This window comes from Cherax quadricarinatus, chromosome 55, assembly GCF_038502225.1.
Source record: "Cherax quadricarinatus isolate ZL_2023a chromosome 55, ASM3850222v1, whole genome shotgun sequence".
Classification (NCBI taxonomy): domain Eukaryota; kingdom Metazoa; phylum Arthropoda; class Malacostraca; order Decapoda; family Parastacidae; genus Cherax; species Cherax quadricarinatus.
In genome coordinates, this window is record NC_091346.1 from 25910799 (window position 1) to 25937153 (window position 26355).

The 26355-nt window shown below is 43.8% G+C and overlaps 1 protein-coding gene across 2 annotated transcripts in view; it reads left to right on the forward strand.

The window, feature by feature from the left end:
* LOC128698958 (insulin-like growth factor-binding protein-related protein 1) overlaps positions 1-25544 on the forward strand; it is a 32213-nt gene extending 6669 nt beyond the window's left edge. For both annotated transcript variants that reach the window (XR_008408526.2, XM_053791414.2), the window contains exons 2-3: positions 24571-24703; positions 25147-25544. Coding sequence is in view for 1 of the 2 variants with exons in the window: in XM_053791414.2 (XP_053647389.1) it covers positions 24571-24703; positions 25147-25245 (232 nt within the window). In the remaining variant the exon portion in view is untranslated. The remainder of the gene's footprint in view (positions 1-24570; positions 24704-25146) is intronic.
* The last annotated feature ends 811 nt before the right edge of the window (positions 25545-26355 follow it).

Here is a 26355-nt window from a genome sequence, read left to right on the forward strand (position 1 = left end):
CGCCTGATCCTCCAGCTTCTGCACTAATCTCTTGTGGGGAACTGTGTCAAAGGCCTTCCTGCAGTCTAGGAAAATGCAATCTACCTACCCCTCTCTCTCGTGTCTTACTTCTGTTACCTTGTCATAAAACTCCAGGAGGTTTGTGATACAAGATTTGCCTTCCATGAACCCATGATGGTTTTCATTTATAATCTTGTTCCGTTCCAGGTGTTCGACCACTCTCCTCCTGATAATCTTCTCCATGACTTTGCACACAATACATGTCAGAGACACAGGTCTGTAGTTTAGTGCCTCATTTCTGTTTCCTTTCTTAAATATGGGGACTGCATTTGCTGTCTTCCATTTCTCAGGTAGTTGCCCAGTTTCAAGGGATGTGTTGAAGATTGTGGTTAGGGGCACACACATCATCTCTGCTCCTTCTCTAAGTACCCATGGGGAGATGTTGTCCAGTCCCATCGCCTTTGAGGTATCAAGGTCACTTAGCAGCTTCTTCATCTCCTCCTCCGTTGTTCGTATGTCATCCAACACTTGTTGGTATATTCCCTCTTGATGTTCCCTTCTGTGCTGTCTTCCCACAGCCCTTCCTGTCTCTACTATAAAAACTTCCTTAAATCTCCTGTTCAGCTCCTCACATACCTCCTGATCATTTTTTGTGAGTTCTCCACCTTCTGTCCTTAATCTGATCACCTGGTCTTTGACTGTTGTCTTCCTCCTGATGTGGCTATACAACAGTTTCGGGTCAGTCTTGATTTTCGATGTGATGCCATTTTCATACTGTCGATGGGCCTCCCTCCTTACCTGTGCGTACTCGTTCCTGGCTCTGCGACTGATCTCCCTATTTTCGTGTGTCCTCTGCCTTCTGTACTTTTTCCATTCTCTGTTGCACTTTGTTTTTGCCTCCTTACACTGTCGGGTAAACCAGGGGCTCGTTCTGGTCTTTCCGTTGTTTCCACTGCCGCCTTGCATTTTGTTGTTACATATTCCATCATTTCGTTTACTGGCTTTCCTGCCAGTTCTCTGTTGTGGAGAAATTTTCTCCAGGAGGGGGCTATCAGCCCCCTTCAGCCCCTTTCAGCCCTTTCAGCCCTGAGGGGCCCAGCCCTCTCAGAAGGGGCAAGCGTCTTGTTTACTGCTACAGTGAGTAATTGATCGCAGATGCCGTACGAGTATGCGACGTGGTCAAGCGACCGCTGCTCCTTGCAGTGCAGTGTTGCAAAGTGTAGTTTAATAAGAGACAGTACATCTCTTACTTTAGCAGGACAATTAAGGAAAATCCTGCTCCCTCTTTATTACCATAGTAAAGATAGTGGACATTGTTGTCTATGCTTAAGACAGCAAGAAACAAACATTTTGCTTTGCTTCATCGAGGAAGTGGCAAGGAAGCAAAATTACTAGGTCAGCATTTTTTTTGTGCAAGGGGCAGTGACGGCATGGGGCGCTGTGGCGTCTTCAGATTACTTTTGACTCTACTGAGAGTGACACTGATGCCAGGATAACCAACAAAGAACGATTTGTGCATTAGTGTGAACAAAGTGTCTCATAAAACACAATAAACACTTAAGAGAAGTGTGATCAGCTTCTTTAGTGATAAGATTGTGAACAATGAAGACAAATCTTGTGGAACATAGTGTACCAGTGTGCGTATTCCTAGACTATGGAAGACGTGGACATCCAAGGACACTTCAGCTTCTATCAAGTCACCGATATCTGTCGAAGGTGTGAAGAACACCATAGCTCACGCTACAAGAGCAAGGTAGGTTACGAACTTCTTGTAGTACGGGGGACTGCACAGTTCTTGAGTCGCAAGGAGTTTGTAATCAACCTATAGTCAGCAGTGAGGTGCGGACTTTTGAGTCCAAACAAGTATGTAATTTGTCAGCCATCAGTGAATGAAATATGCTGACATAACAACCCCTAGGGGTAATTTATAATCTTACAAATTATAAATCTTTACAGCCCGCTGAGAGATGACTTCGACAGCTTCTCAAGACCTCGTCTGCAGGGGCGGCTGTGCAGGCGATGAGTTGTCTTTCTAAGTTAAGTACAAACTCTTTAAACTTAACTGGTAATGCCATTTCTCAACACCTTTACTGGCTTTCCTGCCAGTTCTCTGTCGCACTGGACGTCCCGCAGGAAGTTCTTCAACCCTATGTAGTCCCCTCTTTTATAGTCAGGCTTTTCCCTTTCAACTCCTGTTACTCTCTCCACTTGCAGCTCTACTATGTATTCAAAGCACAGAACCACGTGGTCGCTAGCTCCTAGGGGACTCTCATACGTGATGTCCTCAATGTCTGAACTGCCCAGGGTGAACACAAGGTCCAATCTTGCTGGTTCATCCTCCCCTCTCACTCTGGTAGTGTCCTTAACATGTTTGTGTGTGAGTGTGTGTGTGTGTGTGTGTGTGTGTGTGTGTGTGTGTGTGTGTGTGTGTGTGTGTGTGTGTGTGTGTGTGCGTGTGTGCGTGGGTGTGTGTGTGTGTGTCTGCGTGTGTGTGTGTGCGTGTACGTGTGCGTGTGTGTGTGCGTGTGTGTGTGTGTGCGTGTGTGTGTGTGTGTGTGTGTGTGTGTGTGTGTGTGTGTGTGTGTGTCTGTGTGTGTGTTTGTGCGTGTGTGTGTGTGTGTGTGTGCGTGTGTGTGTGCGTGTGTGTGCATGTGTGTGTGCATGTCTGTGTGCATGTGTGTGTGCATATCTGTGTGTGTATCAATGTGTGCATGTGTTTGTGCATGTTCGTGTGTATGTGTGTGTGATTGCATGTGTGTGTGTGTGTGTGTGTGTGTGTGTGTGTGTGTGCGTGTGTGTGTGCGTGTGTGTGTGCGCGCGCGTGAATGACGTTCTATCGTAATACGTGAGGCTGAGAATAAAGACATTTTAACCCCTAAAATGCGTTTATCGACATTTCAGTGGATCTGTGACCATCTTCAGTATCTGTACAAGCAACACAAACATTTGTACAAAACGTCAATGACAGAAATTGTAAGTAAATTGTAATAAAAGTTAATAATAAAGACTAAAGTCAGCGACGTACCCATCAGTGGAGTAACCTGTGGAAGGTCGAGTTGAAACTGACTCAGGCAAGATTTTGTTCGGATTTTTAACCCCGGAGGGTTAGCCACCAGGATAATCCAAAAAAGATGGTGCGTCATCGAGGGACTGTCTGTCTTATTTACATTGGGGTTCTTAATCTTGTCCCCCAGGATGCGACCCATACCAGTCGACTGACACCCAGGTACCTACCTACTTCCCAGGTTAACGGGGACAGTAAGTGTGAGAAAACACGTCCAGTGTTTCCACCCTTGCTGGGAATCGAACCACGGACACTGTGTGTGAGGCGAGAGCCCAAGTCAGCAATAAGAGTCAAGAAAGGGAAACCTAACTGTTTTAAAGTAAACAGTGCAACTATGAAGGTGTAATCATTATGTTCAAGTTTGAACTCTCTAATTTATAAATTACCTCAAAATCTCATATCCAATATATTTCGTGTTCCAGCTCGAATTTTAAAGTCACTGCTAGTTCATAAATGATCTTTAGTTTCGGAATGTTTTCTTACGGTGTAATAAAAGAGGACTGAACTAACTCAATAAGAGTCCTGTATGATCATAGGTCACTGTAAGATCCCAAATTTCTCTCACCATTTTTGTTATTTGAATGAATGTCATAGACTCTGTAAGTCTTCTGTTAGGAAAGACATAAGCTTTTGGGATGACTTAGTAACCGGACAACATAAGTAGTAAATCAATCTTTCTTGAACTTCACAGACTTTTGTTATTCTTTTCCATATCTGAAAAAATGATGCGAGACAAAATTTTAAGTGTGCTCAGTAATACCACAGTGTGTGCTCAGTAATACCACAGTGTGTGCTCAGTAATACCACAGTGTGTGCTCAGTAATACCACAGTGTGTGATCAGTAATACCACAGTGTGTGCTCAGTAATACCACAGTGTGTGCTCAGTAATACCACAGTGTGTGCTCAGTAATACCACAGTGTGTGCTCAGTAATACCACAGTATGTGCTCAGTAATACCAAAGTGTGTGATCAGTAATACCACAGTGTGTGCCCAGTAATACCACAGTGTGTGCTCAGTAATACCACAGTGTGTGCTCAGTAATACCACAGTGTGTGCTCAGTAATACCACAGTATGTGCTCAGTAATACCACAGTGTGTGCTCAGTAATACCACAGTGTGTGATCAGTAATACCACAGTGTGTGATCAGTAATACCACAGTGTGTGCTCAGTAATACCACAGTGTGTGCTCAGTAATACCACAGTATGTGCTCAGTAATACCACAGTGTGTGCTCAGTAATACCACAGTATGTGCTCAGTAATACCACAGTGTGTGCTCAGTAATACCACAGTGTGTGCTCAGTAATACCACAGTGTGTGCTCAGTAATACCACAGTGTGTGATCAGTAATACCACAGTGTGTGCTCAGTAATACCACAGTGTGTGATCAGTAATACCACAGTGTGTGATCAGTAATACCACAGTGTGTGCTCAGTAATACCACAGTGTGTGCTCAGTAATACCACAGTATGTGCTCAGTAATACCACAGTGTGTGCTCAGTAATACCACAGTGTGTGCTCAGTAATACCACAGTGTGTGCTCAGTAATACCACAGTGTGTGATTAGTAATACCACAGTGTGTGATCAGTAATACCACAGTGTGTGATCAGTAATACCACAGTGTGTGATCAGTAATACCACAGTGTGTGCTCGGTAATACCACAGTGTGTGATCAGTAATACCACAGTGTGTGATCAGTAATACCACAGTATGTGCTCAGTAATACCACAGTGTGTGCTCAGTAATACCACAGTGTGTGATTAGTAATACCACAGTGTGTGATCAGTAATACCACAGTGTGTGCTCAGTAATACCACAGTGTGTGATCAGTAATACCACAGTGTGTGATCAGTAATACCACAGTATGTGCTCAGTAATACCACAGTGTGTGCTCAGTAATACCACAGTGTGTGCTCAGTAATACCACAGTGTGTGATCAGTAATACCACAGTGTGTGATCAGTAATACCACAGTATGTGCTCAGTAATACCACAGTGTGTGATCAGTAATACCACAGTGTGTGATCAGTAATACCACAGTGTGTGATCAGTAATACCACAGTGTGTGATCAGTAATACCACAGTGTGTGATCAGTAATACCACAGTGTGTGATCAGTAATACCACAGTGTGTGATCAGTAATACCACAGTGTATAATACCAGAGTGTGTGCTCAGTAATACCACAGTGTGGGCTCAGTAATACCAGAGTGTGTGATCAGAAATACCACAGTGTGGGCTCAGTAATACCACAGTGTGTGATCAGAAATACCACAGTGTGTGCTCAGTAATACCACAGTATGTGCTCAGTAATACCACAGTGTGTGATCAGTAATACCACAGTATGTGCTCAGTAATACCACAGTGTGTGATCAGTAATACCACAGTGTGTGCTCAGTAATACCACAGTGTGTGATCAGTAATACCACAGTATGTGCTCAGTAATACCACAGTGTGTGCTCAGTAATACCACAGTGTGTGCTCAGTAATACCACAGTGTGTGCTCAGTAATACCACAGTGTGTGATCAGTAATACCACAGTGTGTGATCAGTAATACCAGAGTGTGTGATCAGTAATACCACAGTGTATAATACCAGAGTGTGCGCACATTAATACCACAGTATGTGCTCAGTAATACCACAGTGTGTGCTCATTAATACCACAGTATGTGCTCATTAATACCACAGTGTGTGCTCATTAATACCACAGTGTGTGCTCATTAATACCACAGTGTGTGATCAGTAATACCACAGTGTGTCCTCAATAATACCATAGTGTGCTCATTAATACCACAGTGTGTGATCAGTAATACCACAGTGTGTGCTCATTAATACCACAGTGTGTGCTCAGTAATACCACAGTGTGTGATCAGTAATACCACAGTGTGTGATCAGTAATACCACAGTGTGTGATCAGTAATACCACAGTGTGTGATCAGTAATACCACAGTGTGTGATCAGTAATACCACAGTGTGTGATCAGTAATACCACAGTGTGTGATCAGTAATACCACAGTGTGTGATCAGTAATACCACAGTGTGTGATCAGTAATACCACAGTGTGTGATCAGTAATACCACAGAATGTGCTCAGTAATACCACAGTATGTGCTCAGTAATACCACAGTGTGTGCTCAGTAATACACAGTGTTTGCTCATTAATACCACAGTGTGTGCTCAGTAATACCAGAGTGTGTGATCAGTAATACCACAGTATGTGCTCAGTAATACCACAGTGTGTGATCAGTAATACCACAGTGTGTGATCAGTAATACCACAGTATGTGCTCAGTAATACCACAGTGTGTGATCAGTAATTCCACAGTATGTGCTCAGTAATATTACACTTCACACACACACACAACACTTCACACAGACACACAACACTTCACACAGACACACAACACTTCACACACACACACACAACACTTCACACAGACACACAACACTTCACACACACACACAACACTTCACACAGACACACAACACTTCACACAGACACACAACACTTCACACAGACACACAACACTTCACACAGACACACAACACTTCACACAGACACACAACACTTCACACAGACACACAACACTTCACACAGACACACAACACTTCACACACACACACAACACTTCACACACACACACAACACTTCACACAGACACACAACACTTCACACAGACACACAACACTTCACACACACACACAACACTTCACACAGACACACAACACTTCACACACACACACAACACTTCACACAGACACACAACACTTCACACAGACACACAACACTTCACACACACACACAAAACTTCACACAGACACACAACACTTCACACAGACACACAACACTTCACACAGACACACAACACTTCACACACACACACAACACTTCACACAGACACACAACACTTCACACACACACACAACACTTCACACATACACACAACACTTCACACACACACACAACATTTCACACAGACACACAACACTTCACACACACACACAACACTTCACACACACACACAACACTTCACACACACACACAACACTTCACACAGACACACAACACTTCACACAGACACACAACACTTCACACACACACACAACACTTCACACACACACACAACACTTCACACAGACACACAACACTTCACATAAACACGCGGCAACACTTCACACAGACACACAACACTTCACACAGACACACAGCAACATTTCACAGACACACAACACTTCACACAGACACACAACACTTCACACAGACACACAACAACACTTCACACAGACACACAACACTTCACACAGACACACAACACTTCACACAGACACACAACACTTCACACAGACACACAACACTTCACACAAACACACAGCAACACTTCACACAGACACACAGCAACACTTCACACAGTCACACAAAACTTCACACAGACACACAGCAACACTTCAGACAGACACACAACACTTCACACAGACATTCAACACTTCACACAAACACACAGCAACACTTCACACAGACACACAACACTTCACACAGACACACAACAACACTTCACACAGACACACGACACTTCACACAGACACACAACAACACTTCACACAGACACACAAAAACACTACACACAGACACAGAAACAACACTTCACACAGACACACAATGACACTTCACACAGACACACAACAAAACTTCACACAGACACACAACAACACTTCACACAGATACACAACAACACTTCACACAGACACACAACAACACTTCACACAGACACACAACACTTCACACAGACACACAACAACACTTCACACAGACACACAACAGCACTTCACAAAGACACACAACAACACTTCACACAGACACACAACACTTCACACAGACACACAACAACACTTCACACAGACACACAACAACACTTCACACAGACACACAGCAACACTTCACACAGACACACAACAACACTTCACACAGACACACAGCAACACTTCACACAGGCACACAACAACACTTCACACAGACACACAACAACACTTCACACAGACACACAACACTTCACACAGACACACAACAACACTTCCCACAGGCACACAGCAACACTTCACACAGACACACAACAACACTTCACACAGACACACAACACTTCACACAGACACACAACAACACTTCACACAGACACACAACAGCACTTCACAAAGACACACAACAACACTTCACACAGACACACAACACTTCACACTGACACACAACAACACTTCACACAGACACACAACAACACTTCACACAGACACACAACAACACTTCACACAGACACACAACACTTCACACAAACACACAACAGCACTTCACACAGACACACAACACTTCACACAGACACACAACAGCACTTCACACAGACACACAACAACACTTCACACAGACATACAACAACACTTCACACAGACACACAACAGCACTTCACACAGACACACAACAACACTTCACACAGACACACAACAACAATTCACACAGACACACAACACTTCACACAGACACACATCACTTCACACAGACACACAACACTTCACAGAGACACACAACAACACTTCACACAGACACACAACAACACTTCACACAGACACACAACAACACTTCACACAGACACACAGCAACACTTCACACAGGCACACAACAACACTTCACACAGACACACAACAACACTTCACACAGACACACAACAACACTTCATACAGACACACAGCAACACTTCACACAGACACACAACAACACTTCACATAGACACACAACAACACTTCACACAGACACACAACAACACTTCACACAGACACACAACAACACTTGACACAGACACACAACACTTGACACAGACACACAACAGCACTTTACACAGACACACAACAACACTTCACACAGACACACAGCAACACTTCACACAGACACACAACAACACTTCACACAGACACACAACAACACTTCACACAGACACACAAGAACACTTCACACAGACACACAACACTTCACACAGACACACAAGAACACTTCACACAGACACACAGCAACAATTCACACAGACACACAACACTTCACACAGACACACAACAACACTTCACACAGACACACAGCAACACTTCACACAGACACACAACACTTCACACAGACACACAACAACACTTCACACAGACACACAGCAACACTTCACACAGACACACAACACTTCACACAGACACACAGCAACACTTCACACAGACACACAGCAACACTTCACACAGACGCACAACCGCACTTCACACAGACACACAACAACACTTCACACAGACACACAACACTTCACACAGACACACAACAACACTTCACACAGACACACAACACTTCACACAGACACGCAACAACACTTCACACAGACACACAGCAACACTTCACACAGACACACAACACTTCACACAGACACACAACAACACTTCACACAGACACACAGCAACACTTCACACAGACACACAACACTTCACACAGACACACAGCAACACTTCACACAGACACACAACAGCACTTCACACAGACACAAAACACTTCACACAGACACACAACAACACGTCACACAGACACACAGCAACACTTCACACAGACATACAACACTTCACACAGACACACAACAACATTTCACACAGACACACAACAGCATTTCACACAGACACACAACACTTCACACAGACACACAGCAACACTTCACACAGACACACAACACTTCACACAGACTCACAACAGCACTTCACACAGACACACAACAACACTTCACACAAAACAACAACAATTCACACAAAACAACAACAATTCACACATATACACAACAACACTTCACACAGACACACAACAACACTTCACACAGATACACACCAACACTTCACACAGACACACAACACTTCACACAGACACACAACACTTCACACAGACACACAACAACACTTCACACAGACACACAACACTTCACACAAACACACAGCAACACTTCACACAGACATACAACACTTCACACAGACACACAACAACACTTCACACAGACACAACAATACTTCACACAGACACACAACACTTCACACAGACACACAACATTTCACACAGACACACAACACTTCACACAGACACACAACACTTCACACAGACACACAACACTTCACACAGACACACAACAGCACTTCACACAGACACACAACACTTCACACAAACACACAGCAACACTTCACACAGACACACAACAACACTTCACACAGACACACAACACATCACACAGACACACAACAACACTTCACACAGACACACAACACTTCACACTGACACACAACAACACTTCACACAGACACACAACACATCACACAGACACACAACAACACTTCACACAGACACACAACACTTCACACAGACACACAACAGCACTTCACACAGACACACAACACTTCACACAAACACACAACACTTCACACAGACACACAACAACACTTCACACAGACACACAACACTTCACACAGAGACACAACAACACATCACACAGACACACAACACTTCACACAGACACACAACAACACTTCACACAGACACACAACAGCACTTCACAAAGACACACAACAACACTTCACACAGACACACAACACTTCACACAGACACACAACAACACTTCACACAGACACACAACAACACTTCACACAGACACACAGCAACACTTCACACAGGCACACAACAACACTTCACACAGACACACAACAACACTTCACACAGACACACAACACTTCACACAGACACACAACAACACTTCACACAGGCACACAGCAACACTTCACACAGACACACAGCAACACTTCACACAGACACACAACAACACTTCACACAGACACACAACGGCACTTCACAAAGACACACAACAACACTTCACACAGAAAGACAACACTTCACACAGACACACAACAACACTTCACACAGGCACACAGCAACACTTCACACAGACACACAGCAACACTTCACACAGACACACAACAACACTTCACAAAGACACACAACAACACTTCACACAGACACACAACACATCACACAGACACACAACAACACTTCACACAGACACACAACACTTCACACTAACACACAGCATCACTTCACACAGACACACAACAACACGTCACACAGACACACAACAACACTTCACACAGACACACAACACTTCACACAAACACACAACAGCACTTCACACAGACACACAACACTTCACACAGACACACAACAGCACTTCACACAGACACACAACAACACTTCACACAGACACACAACACTTCACACAGACATACAACAACACATCACACAGACACACAACAGCACTTCACACAGACACACAACAACACTTCACACAGACACACAACACTTCACACAGACACACAACACTTCACACAGACACACAACAGCACATCACACAGACACACAACAACACTTCACACACACAACAACACTTCACACAGACACACAACAACACTTCACACAGACACACAGCAACACTTCACACAGACACACAACAACACTTCACACAGACACACAACGACACTTCACACAGACACACAACAACACTTCATACAGACACACAGTAACACTTCACACAGACACACAAAAACACTTCAAACAGACACACAACAACACTTCACACAGACACACAGCAACACTTCACACAGACACACAACAACACTTCACACAGACACACAACACCACTTCACACAGACACACAGCAACACTTCACACAGACACACAACAACACTTCACACAGACACACAACAACTCTTCACACAGACACACAACAACACTTCACACAGACACACAGCAACACTTCACACAGACACACAACAACACTTCACACAGACACACAACAACACTTCACACAGACACACAACAACACTTCACACAGACACACAACAACACTTTACGCAGACACACAACACCACTTCACACAGACACACAGCAACACTTCACACAGACACACAGCAACACTTCACACAGACACACAACAGCACTTCACACAGACACAAAACACTTCACACAGACACACAACAACACTTCACACAGACACACAGCAACACTTCACACAGACACACAACACTTCACACAGACTCACAACAGCACTTCACACAAACACACAACACTTCACACAGACACACAGCAGCGCTTCACACAGACACACAACAGCACTTCACACAGACACACAACACTTCACACAGACACACAACACTTCACACAGACACACAACACTTCACGCAGACACACAGCAACACTTCACACAGACACACAACAGTACTTCACACAGACACACAACACTTCACACAGACACACAACAACACTTCACACAGACACACAACACTTCACACAAACACACAACAACACTTCACACAGACACACAGACACACAACAACACTTCACACAGACACACAACAACACTTCACACAGAGCACACACAACACTTCACACAGACACACAACAACACTTCACACAGACACACAACAACACTTCACACAGACACACAACACTTCACACACTTCACACAGACACACACAGCACTTCACACACACAGCAACACTTCACACAGACACACAACACTTCATAGAGACACACAACAACACTTCACACACACAGCAACACTTCACACAAACACACAACACTTTACACAGACATGCAACAACACACAGACACACAACAACACTTCACACAGACATAAAACAACACTTCACACAGACATACAACAACACTTCACACAGACACACAACACTTCACACAGACATACAACAACACTTCACACAGACACACAACACTTCACACAGACATACAACAACACTTCACTCAGACACACAACAACACTTCACACAAACACACAACACTTCACACAGACATACAACAACACTTCACACAGACACACAGCAACACTTCACACAACAACACTTCACACAGACACACAACAGCACTTTTCACACAGACACACAACAGCACTTCACACAGACACACAGACACACAACAACACTTCACACAGACACTCAACAACACTTCACACAGACACACACACACTTCACACAGACTCACAACAGACACACAACAACACTTCACACAGACACACAACAGCACTTCACACAGACACAGAACAACACTTCACACAGACAGACAACAGCACTTCACACAGACACACAACAGCACTTCACACAGACACACAACACTTCACACAGACACACAACACTTCACACATACATACAACACTTCACACAGACACACAACACTTCACACAGACACACAACACTTCACACTGGCACACAACACTTCACACAAACACACAACAACACTTCACACAGACACACAACAGCACTTCACACAGACACACAACACTTCACACAGACTCACAACAGCACTTCACACAGACACACAACACTTCACACAGACACACAACAGCACTTCACACAGACACACAACACTTCACACAGAGACACAACACTTCACACAGACACACAACACTTCACACAGACACACAACAGCACTTCACACAGACACCACACAACACTTCACACAGACACACAACAGCACTTCACACAGACACACAACACTTCACACAGACACACAACACTTCACACAGACACACAACAACACTTCACACAGACACACAACAACACTTCACACAAACACACAACACTTCACACAGACACACAACAGCACTTCACACAGACACACAACACTTCACACAGACACACAACACTTCACATAGACACACAACACTTCACACAGACACACAACAGCACTTCACGCAGACACACCGCAACACTTCACACAGACACACAACACTTCATAGAGACACACAACAACACTTCACATAGACACACAGCAACACTTCACACAAACACACAACACTTTACACAGACATGCAACAACACTTCACACAGACACACAACACTTCACACAGACATACAACAACACTTCACACAGACACACAACACTTCACACAGACACACAACAACACTTCACACAGACATACAACAACACTTCACACAGACACACAACACTTCACACAGACATACAACAACACTTCACCCAGACACAACACTTCACACAGACATACAACAACACTTCACACAGGCACACAACACTTCACACAGACATACAACAACACTTCACACAGACACACAACACTTCACACAGACATACAACAACACTTCACCCAGACACACAACAACACTTCACACAAACACACAACACTTTACACAGACATACAACAACACTTCACACAGACACACAGCAACACTTCACACAGACACACAACAACACTTCACACAGACACACAACAGCACTTCACACAAGCACACAACACTTTACACAGACTTACAACAACACTTCACACAGACACACAACAACACTTCACACAGACATACAACAACACTTCACACAGACACACAACAGCACTTCACACAAGCACACAACACTTTACACAGACACACAACAACACTTCACACAGACACACAACAACACTTCACACAGACACACAACAACACTTCACACAAACACACAACAACACTTCACACAGACACACAACAGCACTTCACACAGACACACAGCAACACTTCACACAGGCACACAACAACACTTCACACAGACACACAACAACACTTCACACAGACACACAACACTTCACACAGACACACAACAACACTTCACACAGGCACACAGCAACACTTCACACAGACACACAACAACACTTCACACAGACATACAACACTTCACACAGGCACACAACACTTCACACAGACATACAACACTTCACACAGACACACAACACTTCACACAGACACACAACACTTCACACTGGCACACAACACTTCACACAAACACACAACAACACTTCACACAGACACACAACAGCACTTCACACAGACACACAACACTTCACACAGACACACAACAGCACTTCACACAGACACACAACACTTCACACAGACACACAACAGCACTTCACACAGACACACAACACTTCACACAGAGACACAACACTTCACACAGACACACAACACTTCACACAGACACACAACAGCACTTCACACAGACACACAACACTTCGCACAGACACACAACAGCACTTCACACAGACACACAACACTTCACACAGACACACAACACTTCACACAGACACACAACAACACTTCACACAGACACACAACAACACTTCACACAAACACACAACACTTCACACAGACACACAACAGCACTTCACACAGACACACAGCAACACTTCACACAGACACACAACAGCACTTAACACAGACACAAAACACTTCACACAGACACACAACAACACTTCACACAGACACACAGCAACACTTCACACAGACATGCAACACTTCACACAGACACACAACAACACTTCACACAAACACACACTTCACACAGACACACAACAGCATTTCACACAGACACACAACACTTTACACAGACACACAGCAACACTTCACACAGACATGCAACACTTCACACAGACACACAACAACACTTCACACAAACACACAACACTTCACACAGACATGCAACACTTCACACTGACACACAACAGCATTTCACACAAACACACAACACTTCACACAGACACACAACAGCACTTCACACAGACACACAACACTTCACACAGACACACAACAGCACTTCACACATACACACAACACTTTACACAGACACACAACAGCGCTTCACACAGACACACAACAGCACTTCACACAGACACAGAACACTTTACACAGACACACAACAACACTTCACACAGACACACAACAACACTTCACACAAACACACAACACTTCACACAGACACACAACAGCACTTCACACAGACACACAACACTTCACACAGACACACAGCAACACTTCACACAGACACACAACACTTCACACAGACACACAACAACACTTCACACAGACACACAACAGCACTTCACACAGACACACAACACTTCACACAGACACACAACAGTGCTTCACACAGACACACAACAGCACTTCACACAGACACACAACACTTCACACAGACACACAACAGCACTTCACACAGACACACAACAGCACTTCACACAGACACACAACACTTCACACAGACACACAACAGCACTTCACACATACACACAACACTTTACACAGACACACAACAGCGCTTCACACAGACACACAACAGCACTTCACACAGACATACAACACTTCACACAGACACACAACAACACTTCACACAGACACACAACAACACTTCACACAAACACACAACACTTCACACAGACACACAACAGCACTTCACACAGACACACAACACTTCACACAGACACACAGCAACACTTCACACAGACACACAACACTTCACACAGACACACAACAACACTTCACACAGACACACAACAGCACTTCACACAGACACACAACACTTCACACAGACACACTACAGTGCTTCACACAGACACACAACAGCACTTCACACAGACACACAACACTTCACACAGACACACAACAACACTTCACACAGACACACAACAGCACTTCACGCAGACACACAACACTTCACACAGACACACAACAACACTTCACACAGACACACAACACTTCACACAGACACACAACAACACTTCACACAGACACACAACAACACTTCACACAGACACACAACACTTCACACAGACACACAACAACACTTCACACAAACACACAACACTTCACACAGACACACAACACATCACACAGACACACAACACTTCACACAGACACACAACAGCACTTCACACAGACACTCAACAGCACTTCACACAGACACACAACACTTTACACAGACACACAACAACACTTCACACAGACACACAACAACACTTCACACAGACACACAACACTTCACACAGACACACAACAACACTTCACACAAACACACAACAACACTTCACACAAACACACAACACTTCACACAGACACACAACAGCACTTCACACAGACACACAACAGCACTTCACACAGACACACAACACTTCACACAGACATACAACAACACTTCACCCAGACACAACACTTCACACAGACATACAACAACACTTCACACAGGCACACAACACTTCACACAGACATACAACAACACTTCACACAGACACACAACACTTCACACAGACATACAACAACACTTCACCCAGACACACAACAACACTTCACACAAACACACAACACTTTTCACAGACATACAACAACACTTCACACAGACACACAGCAACACTTCACACAGACACACAACAACACTTCACACAGACACACAACAGCACTTCACACAAGCACACAACACTTTACACAGACTTACAACAACACTTCACACAGACACACAACAACACTTCACACAGACATACAACAACACTTCACACAGACACACAACAGCACTTCACACAAGCACACAACACTTTACACAGACACACAACAACACTTCACACAGACACACAACAACACTTCACACAGACACACAACAACACTTCACACAAACACACAACAACACTTCACACAGACACACAACAGCACTTCACACAGACACACAGCAACACTTCACACAGGCACACAACAACACTTCACACAGACACACAACAACACTTCACACAGACACACAACACTTCACACAGACACACAACAACACTTCACACAGGCACACAGCAACACTTCACACAGACACACAACAACACTTCACACAGACATACAACACTTCACACAGGCACACAACACTTCACACAGATATACAACACTTCACACAGACACACAACACTTCACACAGACACACAACACTTCACACTGGCACACAACACTTCACACAAACACACAACAACACTTCACACAGACACACAACAGCACTTCACACAGACACACAACACTTCACACAGACACAACAGCACTTCACACAGACACACAACACTTCACACAGACACACAACAGCACTTCACACAGACACACAACACTTCACACAGAGACACAACACTTCACACAGACACACAACACTTCACACAGACACACAACAGCACTTCACACAGACACACAACACTTCGCACAGACACACAACAGCACTTCACACAGACACACAACACTTCACACAGACACACAACACTTCACACAGACACACAACAACACTTCACACAGACACACAACAACACTTCACACAAACACACAACACTTCACACAGACACACAACAGCACTTCACACAGACACACAGCAACACTTCACACAGACACACAACAGCACTTAACACAGACACAAAACACTTCACACAGACACACAACAACACTTCACACAGACACACAGCAACACTTCACACAGACATGCAACACTTCACACAGACACACAACAACACTTCACACAAACACACACTTCACACAGACACACAACAGCATTTCACACAGACACACAACACTTTACACAGACACACAGCAACACTTCACACAGACATGCAACACTTCACACAGACACACAACAACACTTCACACAAACACACAACACTTCACACAGACATGCAACACTTCACACTGACACACAACAGCATTTCACACAAACACACAACACTTCACACAGACACACAACAGCACTTCACACAGACACACAACACTTCACACAGACACACAACAGCACTTCACACATACACACAACACTTTACACAGACACACAACAGCGCTTCACACAGACACACAACAGCACTTCACACAGACACAGAACACTTTACACAGACACACAACAACACTTCACACAGACACACAACAACACTTCACACAAACACACAACACTTCACACAGACACACAACAGCACTTCACACAGACACACAACACTTCACACAGACACACAGCAACACTTCACACAGACACACAACACTTCACACAGACACACAACAACACTTCACACAGACACACAAGAGCACTTCACACAGACACACAACACTTCACACAGACACACAACAGTGCTTCACACAGACACACAACAGCACTTCACACAGACACACAACACTTCACACAGACACACAACAGCACTTCACACAGACACACAACAGCACTTCACACAGACACACAACACTTCACACAGACACACAACAGCACTTCACACATACACACAACACTTTATACAGACACACAACAGCGCTTCACACAGACACACAACAGCACTTCACACAGACATACAACACTTCACACAGACACACAATACTTCACACAGACACACAACAACACTTCACACAAACACACAACACTTCACACAGACACACAACAGCACTTCACACAGACACACAACACTTCACACAGACACACAGCAACACTTCACACAGACACACAACACTTCACACAGACACACAACAACACTTCACACAGACACACAACAGCACTTCACACAGACACACAACAACACTTCACACAGACACACAACAGTGCTTCACACAGACACACAACAGCACTTCACACAGACACACAACACTTCACACAGACACACAACAACACTCCACACAGACACACAACAGCACTTCACGCAGACACACAACACTTCACACAGACACACAACAACACTTCACACAGACACACAACACTTCACACAGACACACAACAACACTTCACACAGACACACAACAACACTTCACACAGACACACAACACTTCACACAGACACACAACAACACTTCACACAAACACACAACACTTCACACAGACACACAACACATCACACAGACACACAACACTTCACACAGACACACAACAGCACTTCACACAGACACTCAACAGCACTTCACACAGACACACAACACTTTACACAGACACACAACAACACTTCACACAGACACACAACAACACTTCACACAGACACACAACACTTCACACAGACACACAACAACACTTCACACAAACACACAACAACACTTCACACAAACACACAACACTTCACACAGACACACAACAGCACTTCACACAGACACACAACAGCACTTCACACAGACACACAGCAACACTTCACACAAACACACAACACTTCACACAGACACACAACAGCACTTCACACAGACACACAACAACACTTCACACAGACATAGAACAACACTTCACACAGATACACAACACTTCACACAGACATACAACAACACTTGACACAGACACACAACACTTCACACAGACATACAACAACACTTCACACAGACACACAACACTTCACACAGACACACAGCACTTCACACAGACACACAACAACACTTCACACAGACACACAACACTTCACACAGACATACAACAACACTTCACACAGACATACAACACTTCACACAGACATACAACAACACTTCACACAGACATACAACAACACTTCACACAGACACACAACACTTCACACGGACATACAACAACACTTCACCCAGACACAACACTTCACACAGATATACAACAACACTTCACACAGACACACAGCAACACTTCACACAGACACACAACAACACTTCACACAGACATACAGCAGCACTTCACACAAGCACACAACACTTTACACAGACATACAACAACACTTCACACAGACACACAACAACACTTCACACAAACACACAACAACACTTCACACAAACACACAACAACACTTCACACAGACACACAACACTTCACACAGACACACAACACTTCACTCAGACATACAACACTTCACACAGACACACAACACTTCACACAGACATACAACTCTTCACACAGACACACAACACTTCACACAGACATACAACACTTCACACAGGCACAAAACAACACTTCACACAAACACACAACAACACTTCACACAAACACACAACAGCACTTCACACAGACACACAACACTTTAGACAGACACACAACACTTCACACAGACTCACAACAACACTTCACACAGACACACAGCACTTCACACAGACACACAACAACACTTCACACAGACACACAACACTTCACACAGACACACAGCAACACTTCACACAGACACACAAAAACACTTCACACAGACACACAACACTTCACACAGACACAGAACACTACACACAGACATACAACAACACTTCACACAGAAACACAACACTTCACACAGACATACAATAACACTTCACACAGACACACAACAACACTTCACACAGACACACAACAACACTTCACACAGACACACAACAACACATCACACAGACACACAACACTTCACACAGACACACAACACTTCACACAGACACACAACACTTCACACAGACACACAACAGCACTTCACACAGACACACAACACTTCACTCAGACACACAACTCTTCACACAGACACACACTTCACACAGACACACACCACTTCACACAGACACACAACACTTCACACAGACACACAACAGCACTTCACACAGACACAAAACACTTCACACAGACACACAACACTTCACACAGACACACAACACTTCACACAGACACACAACACTTCACACAGACACACTACACTTCACACAGACACACAACAGCACTTCACACTGACACAAAACACTTCACACAGACACACAACACTTCACACAGACACACAACACTTCACACAGACACACAACACTTCACACAGACACACAACAGCACTTCACACAGACACAAAACACTTCACACAGACACACAACACTTCACACAGACACACAACAATTCACACAGACACACAACACTTCACACAGACACACAACAGCACTTCACACAGACACAAAACACTTCACACAGACACACAACACTTCACACAGACACACAATTCACACAGACACACAACACTTCACACAGACACACAACAGCACTTCACACAGACACAAAACACTTCACACAGACACACAACACTTCACACAGACACAAAACACTTCACACAGACACACAACAGCACTTCACACAGACACAAAACACTTCACACAGACACACAACACTTCACACAGACACAAAACACTTCACACAGACACACAACACTTCACACAGACACACAATTCACACAGACACACAACACTTCACACAGACACACAACAGCACTTCACACAGACACAAAACACTTCACACAGACACACAACACTTCACACTGACACAAAACACTTCACACAGACACACAACACTTCACACAGACACAAAACACTTCACACAGACACACAACACTTCACACAGACACACAACACTTCACACTGACACAAAACACTTCACACAGACACACAACACTTCACACAGACACACAACACTTCACACAGACACACAACACTTCACACAGACACACAACAGCACTTCACACAGACACACAACACTTCACACAGACACACAACACTTCACACAGACACACAACAGCACTTCACACAGACACACAACACTTCACACAGACACACAACACTTCACACAGACACACAACAGCACTTCACACAGACACACAACACTTCACACAGACACAAAACACTTCACACAGACACACAACACTTCACACAGACACAAAACACTTCACACAGACACACAACACTTCACACAGACACACAACAACACTTCACACAGACACACAACAACACTACTGAAATACTGTGACTAGGAAAACCTTGATGGCCGAGTCCCTGAGTTGGAAAATCCCATCGACCAAGTGATCATTACCAGCTGGGGAACACCAGTAATACGTAATGACGGTATACAGGATCACGACGACCCAAACAGCGCTCAGGCAGACTGATGAACCAGGTCTATGTTCATCACTTAGGGGGATTTATTTGCACACGTGTATTATTCACAACGAACAAACAGGCACAATACTGTAGCTGCAACAGTACATAAATACTCCGCATGTGTCTCACTCTTCAGCTTGTCTGTATTGTATATTGTTAGGTAAGGTTCGTCAGGAAACAGGTGAAGTGCTTCCTGACTTGGGTCTTAAATGATGACCCGCCGTTCGAGCTTTTGGCCATCTGACCGAGGCCTTCCGCTGGCTTATCAGTCCACCCTTTTAAAAATTATATTCATAGTTATAACCATTTTTTATATTGTATATTATTAATAATATGGAACACTGGGAAATTTCATCGCTATGATGTACTTCTAAGAGTGTAAATCATCTTGAATTAGTGGAAGTGAAAGTACAGTAAGGTAAGCTATACCATGGCGGGGATAGAACCCACGGTCAGAGAGTCATAAAACTCCAGACCGACGCGCTAGCCACTGGGTCAGCTGGCTACAATAAGATTCATCCAACTAGGTATATTTATGCACCATAGGAAGGTTAGCGCAGGCACCACTGTGACCACAAATGCAAGTTTTTACAGACGACTCTCCCACCAGCGTGGCCGTGACGAGCTCTAGCTCAAGTCCCCTCAAAGGCGTCAACATCGTTCACGAAATCTTTACGATTTAGTGAGTCATGAGTAGAGTAACATCCTACTCTTTATAATAATAATAATAATAATAATAATAACAATGATAATAATAATAATCTTTACAACTATTACAGACCTTGTTGACATACTATATACAAAATCCCTGGTAAGACAGAGCATTCTGGGCAACTTAGGTTAATTTTGTCTCCCAGGATGCGACCCCACAACAGCTGTCTCACACTCAGGCACCTACTTACTCCTAAGTTAACACTGGGCAGCCGGTGTATAGAAAGATACCCAACGTTTCGCCCGTGCCAGGATCAGTCTCTGGACCCTTAGTATGTTAGCTGACGACGATATCAAGCCAGGAACATCCGCAAGAAATCTCAAAAGCGGTAAATACGATTATCCCACAATCTAAAATTAACAGAACGATATACACGGAAGAAATACGCATGTAAATTGATAGACTAAATAGTTAACAACACAATTCTTGACATATTTGCATAAAATAGAAAACGATCTCACGTAGTATTCCTTTCTCCATGCCGATGGAAAACATCCCACGTACGTATAAAGATTGCGAAGAGGCGGGACCAGGAGCTGTGAAATGATCCTTGCAACCACAAATAGGTAAGTACACATCTGATGCAACCTGAGAAGCCAACATTACACATCTGGATGCTGTGCTCTGAACCAGAAGCCTCGGGTATATAAGTGGAGTCCCGCTTCCCTCGTTCTCTGTTACGACAAATCTAGCTTGACGTAACAGACCATCTGAGAGGTTGTAAGGATAGTGCTGGCTCCAGTGACTTGAAAAATCCATCATGAGGGTTCCAGTACTGCTCGTGTTTGGGCTTATGTTAGCCAGGTAACGCTTGATAGACTTTTTTTTGAGCTGATTCTCACCTGTGACTGGTTTCGAGGCTTTTTTACGTACCCTTAAAGCCAAGCCGGAGACTAGATTCCCTTGTAGATTTCCTGATTAACCAGGCTGTTGCTACTTACACACACATCCATCATCAGAAACAGCCTGCTTGACCATGAAAGCACCAGACGATAAGATCCGCTTCCCTCCTGAAAACGTCTGCCATTGTTCCTACACAATGTATTTACTGCAGCTTCTTCCACACTGTCATAGAAACTATCATATTTTTTTGTGACTTTCAGCGTGGAAGGGAAGGAGAAGATTGACCAGTGTAAGTCGTGTTCGGTGGTGCGGTGTGCCGGGGGACCAGAGACAATGAAGTGCACTTATGGTATCGTCAAGGACTGGTGTGGCTGCTGCTACACCTGTGGCCTCGTGAGTATCTCATAATGAGAAATACTTTTATATATCTTTCTTATTATAGGGATATAAAAATTTTACTAAAATGATTTTACTCCTTTTCTTGAGGATCTGTTTACCCTAATTATTCCCGTTGAGGCACAAATACAACTTTCTGTCTGAAATACGCCGCATGTTAATGGCTTTTTTTTGTGCTCAACAATATTTTATTACATGCAAACTACATTTTGTAATACTACAGAAAGAGATAAAAGTTTGTTTGTAAATGATTCCAGGTTTTTGTCTTAGTTATTCTCGTAACAAAAGTGCAGAGGATCACATATGTTGGTTTTTAAGGATGCTGTAACATTAAATACGGATCTTGCTTTCCTTTTGCAAAAAAAATCGTATTAATTAACGTAACTGTTGATTTAACATCTAGTGTATATGATGATGTAAGAGGTTGAATAACTCTTCAGGGTCCAGGGAGTCCGTGTGGCCGCGATGTCGGGGTTTGTGGCACTGGCCTGGTGTGCCGTAATGGTACCTGTGTCCTCAGCCGTATTAGGCAGGGCTAGTCTGCAGCCACAGTTGGAAACCACTTGCTGATTGTGGTAGTAGTCGTCAGTCTAACTGAAACCAGCGTCATCACTCACACCTGCTGATTATGGTAACAGACACAAGCCACCTACTTTCTGCAGTCAGTCATGACCCACACGTTGACTGTAGTAAGAGTTTAGCTTCAGTCAGTCTCACTGATGACTGTGGCCACCAACCACAACCAGCACCAACTAGCTGCCTTCTTGAACATTGTTTGAGTACAACACTTAACTCTTTGTACTTTCTTAATGAAATAAACTTTAATCTGGAGCTTAAACGATGTTTCATTGTTTTCCTGAGCTTACAGGTAAGTTTTCCACATTTTATGTCTTACGACAAACTTTACTTCTAACACAGCCAGTGATCGATGATATAGTAAGGAATCTTGTCATATAAATTGTTTACAAAATCGTCTAGTTGAGGAATGAGACTCTTGTACAGCATTTTGGGAATTGTTATTGAGGAAACGTGCCTTTTTCAGTCCAATACAGAGAAGAACGACGGAAGATAAGGAGAAGTTTTAGGTAATCAGTCTCTCAGCCTGGAGTTGGTGTTCAGTCCATCTATCTGGACGGGCTGAACACATCGACTCCAGGCTGAGGGACTGATTACCTCATATTTCTCCTGATCTTAGTCTTATTCTCTATACTGGACTGAAGAAGGCACTGGCTGGCGGAACGTTTCCTCAGTAAACCTGAAATTTTTCTTAGCTCTTGCGTGTGTGTGTGTGTGTGTGTGTACTCACCTAGTTGTACTCAAGTAGTTGAGGTTGCAGGGGTCGAGTCCAAGCTCCTGGCCCCGCCTCTTCATTGGTCGCTACTAGGTCACTCTCCCTGAATCGTGAGCTTTATCATACCTGTGTGTGTGTGTGTGTGTGTGTGTGAGTGTGTGTGTGTGTGTGTGTGTGTGTGTGTGTGTGTGTGTGTGTGTGTGTGTGTGTGTGTGTGTGTGTGTGTGTGTGTGTGTGTAATGCCAAATCTTATTTTTTTCTACTTTTCCCAATTTTGATATAATTTTTCTCGTTATGAGCTGAAACTAAGTAGAATATATCATTTTCTCATAACTATACAGTTTTCTTTAACTATTTC